This window comes from Apodemus sylvaticus, chromosome 14, assembly GCF_947179515.1.
Source record: "Apodemus sylvaticus chromosome 14, mApoSyl1.1, whole genome shotgun sequence".
NCBI classification, from domain to species: domain Eukaryota; kingdom Metazoa; phylum Chordata; class Mammalia; order Rodentia; family Muridae; genus Apodemus; species Apodemus sylvaticus.
Window position 1 is genome coordinate 44,876,748 of NC_067485.1, and position 6,893 is coordinate 44,883,640.

General features: G+C 40.2%; 1 protein-coding gene across 1 annotated transcript; it reads right to left on the reverse strand.

Annotated features, from left to right (window-relative positions):
- Nucleotides 1-3,552: 3,552 nt before the first annotated feature.
- LOC127664773 (olfactory receptor 2B2-like) lies at nt 3,553-4,494 on the reverse strand. Its single transcript, XM_052156939.1, has one exon. It carries the CDS (start codon nt 4,492-4,494, stop codon nt 3,553-3,555), a length of 942 nt encoding a protein of 313 aa, XP_052012899.1.
- Nucleotides 4,495-6,893: the final 2,399 nt, after the last annotated feature.

Genomic DNA, 6,893 nt, shown 5'->3' on the forward strand with positions numbered 1-6,893 from the left:
CTGAAATTGTGTTATTTGTATGTGTTGTGTACACAACTGTACATTATGTGTACACGGTCTTGTGTACTGTGTATTCAGATGCTGATTTCTGTTCTCCTGAGATCTAGTTACAGTCCAGGCGTGGGCATTTTCATGAATATTCAAGGCTCTCCTGTATCAGTGTGGTATAAAGAATGCTCCCCAATTATCTCTGATTGGTTAATAGAAAGATCTCTGTGAGTTTGAGGCAACTCTGATCTACAGAGCAAGTTCCAGACAGCAAGAGTTATACAGAGGAAACCCTGTCTCAGAAAAAAAATAAAATAAGATTAAGTGGATTCTTCTCAATTTGATCAACACTCTAAAAAAATAACAACTTAGCTTTCTTTTTTTAGGAGATGAGGGACTACGTGATCCAGAATAGGATGGATGGATGGCTCAGCATTTTAGTAATGGCCTCCCTTGGCAATGAAGTAGGTTTGCAAGCTCTCCTCATACCTTTTATTACCTTCATTAGCAAAATTGATTACGTGATTGAGAATCGTAAGTGGAGGTACTTATTCCAAATTATGTTGTTGGCACCCAAATGGCATCATGTTTTGTTTTTTTGTTTTTTTTTGTTTTTGTTTTTTGTTTTTTGTTTTTTTGGATTTTTGGATTTTTGGTATTTTCGAGACAGGGTTTCTCTGTGTAGCCCTGGCTGTCCTGGAACTCACTCTGTAGACCAGGCTGGCCTCGAACTCAGAAATCCGCCTGCCTCTTCCTCTGCCTCCCAAAGTGCTGGGATTACAGGTGTGCGCCACCACTGCCAAGCACATTATGAATTTTTATGAGACAGGTTGAGAGAGATTCTACTGAGGTTCACAATATGGAGAAAGAAATGTGAAAGGAGCCAGAAGTTTTTAATTTAACCTTGCTTCACAAATTTCTATTTTCCATGATTGTCAAATGGTCAACTCTATCAGCATTGTAGAGTGCTGATATTTTTATGACTTCTTTCTTCCATTATACTAAAATCAACTTCTCAATTTTTATCCAGTGGTAGGAATTCTCCTCTTTATGAAAGAAACTGCGCTCTTCCAATGCTGATGTCAATGACATCAGGACAAAGTGCTTTCGGCTCCATGCTGAACGAATTGAGGCCTTCCTTAAAAAATCTTCAAAAGCTTTGGTATTCTGATTGCTCAATTCTTCACTTATTCCCTACTCTATGAAGGCATTTTAGTTGCAGAATAGATTGATTAAAATGCAAATCCCAGAGCTACAACCAATAGTTTATTAGTACATTCTCCCAGCTAAGGATTATATGGAATTTATTGTCAATCATATTTTAAAACCTTTTAGAGTAGAAAATGAAGTTGACATATGTAGACTAATTTATGTTAACTACCAGCCACTTATGTGTTGGTTTTATCTTAAATCATATTTCTCACGTCTTCAGAACTATTTTCTCTTACTCCACCCATCTTTTTAAAGTTACCACTCCTGTCATTTTTTAATTTAGTCAGACTTTTGATTGACAAATGTCAATCAGTATAGTAAAACATCTAAATCCTATAGCAATAGTGAATTCTTTCTAAAGTAGTAGCATTTTACTAGTCAGTTTTTGAGGGGGTGGTGGTTAACACAGATAGGAGCACACAGAACCGTTCTACCTCCTCAGTCACTGCTGCTCCACATTGTACAACAGTATAATGAGAGGAGCCCGCAGAGATCATGAAGCCCTCATCATATGTACATCTATACATCGGCTAATAGGAAAATATTTACAGAATTTAGATATAAATCCCTTTAAAATTTACCAGTGTACAGTGTATTGAATCCATTAAATTGCTCATTTTTTAAAACATAAAACACCTCGATTTTCTCCCCTCCGCTAATCCCTCTGCTGGCCTCACCCTAGTTCTAGAGGCTGGATCTGATCCCAGGTGATCCCTAGGAAATACCAGCAAGACCTCAGAAGGCCAGGATGGAGCGCGGTGTTCAGTGGCTTTCTCCTTGGCATCCCGCCCATGACAGCCACAACATCCAACTCCTCAAAGATCTCTAAAAGGCACTGATACTGTCTTCGAAATGATATAAAAATTGTCTCTGGAAACTTGATCTTTCCTTTACTTGGACTTTAGATAAGAATGCACTTTTCTTAAAAAATTCCCTTTCATTTTTTTCAAAAATACACTTTCAATGTTCTCTCCCATTTTTCTTTTTAATTCCTAATAATAGAAAGAAAGGATAGGTGCTTAGCATAATTGCTATTTTCTTTAACTGTTAGTAGAATAGTTCTTAATGTCTGGTCCCTGCTAGGGACATGAACATTTTTCTGGAAATTCGTAAAATAGACAAATTCTCAGCCCCACATCAGACCTACTGTGTTAGAAACGCTGAGGGTTGTAGGACTCAGTAAAAGTGTTCACTGCATTTTTTGTTTTTAAGATAAGTTTGGTTGAAAAGGAATTGAAGCAATGAATAATAGTTTAGCATATAATATACATGATCAGTTATGGCTTTTCGTGTAGAACTATTTTCTTCAGCACTATTGAATTATGAAAGCAATAGGAGAAAAGTATTAATTCCAGACTTGCTGGCTCGAGGCAATTAACAAATAGAAAACAAATGTTCATCTTGCATAAGAAAAGTACAGTGCTTTGGAGAGATACTCTGTGGTTAAGAGCACTCTCTGTTCTTTGAGAATACAATTCTTAGTACCCACACACAGTTGTCTGTGGACTCTCACAACTGTCTCTAATTCCAATTCCAGGGGATCCAATACCTTCACACAGAGACACATGCAACACACATAAAACGAAAATTTAAAAGAAGAAAAGAACAGTGAAAAGTAGTAGACATTATTGTAAGACTGTTTTTAAAATGAATTGCACTGTGGATTCTCTAAAGGTTAACAAGAAGAGATGATATGTATACAGGAGAAATCATTTAAACTGTCAAAAAGAAGTTTGACTCAAGGTTAAAGTATTGCTTTATTATTATTTATTTTTTGGTAGATAAAACAGGATATAGCCTCGATTTAATAGAGGTAGAGACAGCAGAAAGAAAATCATGAAAATTTTAAAATAAACTACTGAGGTCAATTCTCTGTGCATTTTAAATTGTGTTGGTGTAGAGATAATGATTAATTTCCACCCAGGGCTCAAGAAGATGAGTCTAGAGTTAGCATTGCAGACCTCTGTCAGAGCTTCTGCACATGTTTAAAGGGGGAGGTTCATGCTTATGTGCATGACAGTGTATCTGTATGCATATTAAGTGCATTGTTTTTGTAGAAAGGATTCTCAGTTTTTACTTTAGACCCTGAGATGTCTAAGAATCCTCACCAAGCACACAAATGGGGTAAGTTTGAAATAATGAAGTTTATAGGACTAGCAGTTTGGGAAAATCACGAACAGCCACATCTCAGGGCTTGTCAATGGATTTATCCAGGCAGCGAACACTATATAGTCCTCTATCAGCAAGGCTGTATTTGATGGAAAACATCACAATAGTTCAGTAGGGAAGAAAACCATATAGTTTATCAGGCTGTAAAACCTTCTACTAACAGGGCTATTATTTGGGCATCCCTTATTTTCTACTCAGGATGACCCTTGTCACCAGCCTCTTGCACGCTCCCTTTACCTCTTTGTTCCTGAGTGTGTAGATGAGGGGGTTCAGCATGGGTGTGATGATCCCATAAAAGAGGGACACCATTTTCCCCCGGTCCTTGGAAGCAGGGGATGGTGGCTGCAGATACATGTAGATAGCTGTGCCATAAAAGAGGACCACCACAATGAGGTGGGAGCCACACGTCCCAAACGCCTTTCGCCGACCTTCAGCTGACCTGATTCTCAACACTGCTTTCACAATAAATGCATATGATATGAGGATGAGAGTCACAGGTATTAAAAGAAATAGTACGCTGATGAAGAACAGCTCTGCTTCATTGGCTGTTGTATCCACACAGGACAATCTGAGCAGGGCAGGGACTTCGCAGAAGAAATGGTCCACTTCCTTGTGACCACACAGTGGCATCTGAAGGGTCCATGTGGATTGTAATACTGAGTTGCTGAAGCCACTGATCCAACACGCAGCTGCCAGTTGGAGGCAGCGCCTTTGGTGCATGATGACTGAGTAGTGGAGAGGCCGACAGATGGCTACAAACCTGTCAAAGGACATGACGCCCAGGAGAAAGCATTCTGTGGAACCCAAGGCCAGGAAGATGAAAAGCTGGGCCACACAGCCTCCATAGCTGATCACCTTCCGGGTGCTGCAGATGTTGATGAGCATCTGTGGGACTGTGCTTGTGGTGTAGCACAAGTCCAGCAGGGACAGGTTAGTGAGGAAAAAGTACATGGGGGTGTGGAGTTTGGAATCCAGGCGGGACACAAGAATTATCATCATATTTCCAAAGATGGTCAGAACATAGGACACTAGAAACACCACAAAGAGTGGCAGCTCCAGCCATGGCCGATCTGAAAACCCCAAGAGAATGAACTCCCGTGAGATGCTCTCATTGGCCACACTCATGTTAAACGGTGCAGCCTCCGGGTCTCTGGAGCACAAGGGTTATAAGTTGGTTGACATGCTTGTTGGATGTGTCAATTAGTTATGAAGTGATGACTCTGGAGAGTTTTGTGCATTCATAAAGTGATCCTGTTAGGATGAAAATGTATTGACAGAAGTTAAAGTGTCTATCAAACATTTTTGAGGTGATTTTCTATTCCTAACAGTTTTTACCAAAGTGATGTCAAGGTTACAGCACTTTATCAGTTTCTACTGTCACAGAACATCCCTTTGGTGTTTGCTGTTCTATGAGTGGGTTGTGCTATGGTCTTTTTTTTTTTTAACCGGGTATCTGCTATTAGGGAGATACAGCTATTGATCCTATTCTTTGGATCCAGTTTAATTTCTTTCCAGAATCAGTGAGAGTCTCTGTCTGCTGGCATTTGTGAAAATTATTTAAATCTCATTTTTTCGCTATTCCTGCCCTTCCCTCAAATAAATCCAGATATTATAGCATCTATAGTAAGTTTTCAGACACCATGTCAAAAGCCTTATTCTATCACTCTCATGTCGGAGAATCTACACAGGATTGTTTGTTCGTGTGACATCTGAGGCCGGCAGGTCTGGCTCATGCACCCCCAACCCTCTTCTGTAACTTGTTACATTGCTCTGAGAATGCTTCTCGTCCTCTCATCTTCAGGTTCCTCATTTATACAACAAAGATACAAATCACTTTTCTGGACTGCAGAGAATCACAAGTGCACCCCACTGAGCCTGACTCAGGGTGGGAACAGGGCAGTGTGAGTCAGGCAGCCACAGTGAGGGAGGCACTGAGGAGCTCAGGAGACTCTCTTGGAGCTTTTACAGTGCTCTCTCTCCTAGGGGTCAGCAGCACAGGTGGGTGAGTGACAATCCCAGGGCCAGGGAAGCACAACTGTGTCAGAGCGCGGAATGCTTAGGTTTGAGAAACTATTCATAGCCCTACATTTTGAGACAAGCCAGGCAGTTAAGAATGTATGCATCCCACACAATTCTCAAGGATAATCTAAGCTACTCTGTGAGTTCATCACTATCCGAAATTATGCTTTTCAGCTTTAGTCTCACTCATCAAAATGTGAGGGAAGGGTGCTGGGTTCTTCTCCTCATTCGAGAGCATTTGCTCTCTAGGAGGCGCTCCCTGACTCTCTCCTTTAAGACATCTGAGATATATGATCAGCTAGAGAGAGATGAAGTTTTAAGTTTGTCTCTTAGACAGGTTTCCAGACCTGTTTGAAATTTCCTGGTAACCGAAGGCCAGCTTTCATCTCCCTTCGTCCTGCCTCCACATCAGGAGAGCAGTGAGCAGATGTGCAGCCACGCCCCTCCCTGGTTAGCAGTGCTGACAGAGCCCTGAGCTGCAGGCAAGAGAGGCAAGCATTCACCAAAGTTCAGCTACATTCCCAGTCCTGCATGTGTGTTTTCAAGTGAAAATATGTTACTGAAGAGTTGTATAGAACCAACCCACCCATTTAAAGAATATATAGCAGACAATAGCTAAATGGTAATATACAAATTAAACGTTACCTTGAGAGATACAGAAGAGACCCATATCCTTGGGAAACAGAGGTAGAGAAAGGAAAGCAAACTAGTCTTGGCCTATTAACCTGCCTGTTGTCTGTTCTTTTAAAATAGGCACCTCTTTCCTTTATAAAATTCTTAATTGTTTTACTCACCATTATATTTGGGTTTCTATTTTCAAACTAGTATAACTTTAGTTGAGGCTTTAATCACCAATCAGATTCAAATCTTCATAAGAAACATAATTTCTTTAATTCACTACTTTCTTAAAATTCAGTATGAATCTATGAGGACATTTAAAGCAGGGAGGGCAGAAATTCATCTTCTCATTCTCTTAGCCAAAACTATACATTGCCAAAAAATGTGGGAACAAGGTAGAAAGAGCAGGATAAACATTAGTAAAGATAAATTTCACATACCTCACAATTTCATTTGTGTTGTTCTTTGTCTTCAGATAGGGTCTTATATAGTCGGGGCTAGCCTCACATTTGATATATAGCTGAGGTTGGCATTATCCTTCTGCCTTACCCTTCCATGTGCTGGGTGTAGGTCCTTATTAACATAATATAGAACTTACATGTCTTTATATTACAAGAGTAAATCACAGCCTCCTCAAGTCCATACAATTAGAGTGACTCTACGTCTCAGGTCACCTAGGACTTGTCCTAGAACAGAAACTGATGGAGTTACTTCCACTTTCAAACTGGGTCCTAACTGGATAAGCTATAAAGTCTCCCTAACCAATGCTAAGGCATGGAATGAGTTCTGTATTACTGCCAAGGAGGCATCTCACCATCAAGGACATCACTTGTGTTTCCTGATCCAACATGACCAATGACACACCTGGGCCCTTGATGCTGATGTTT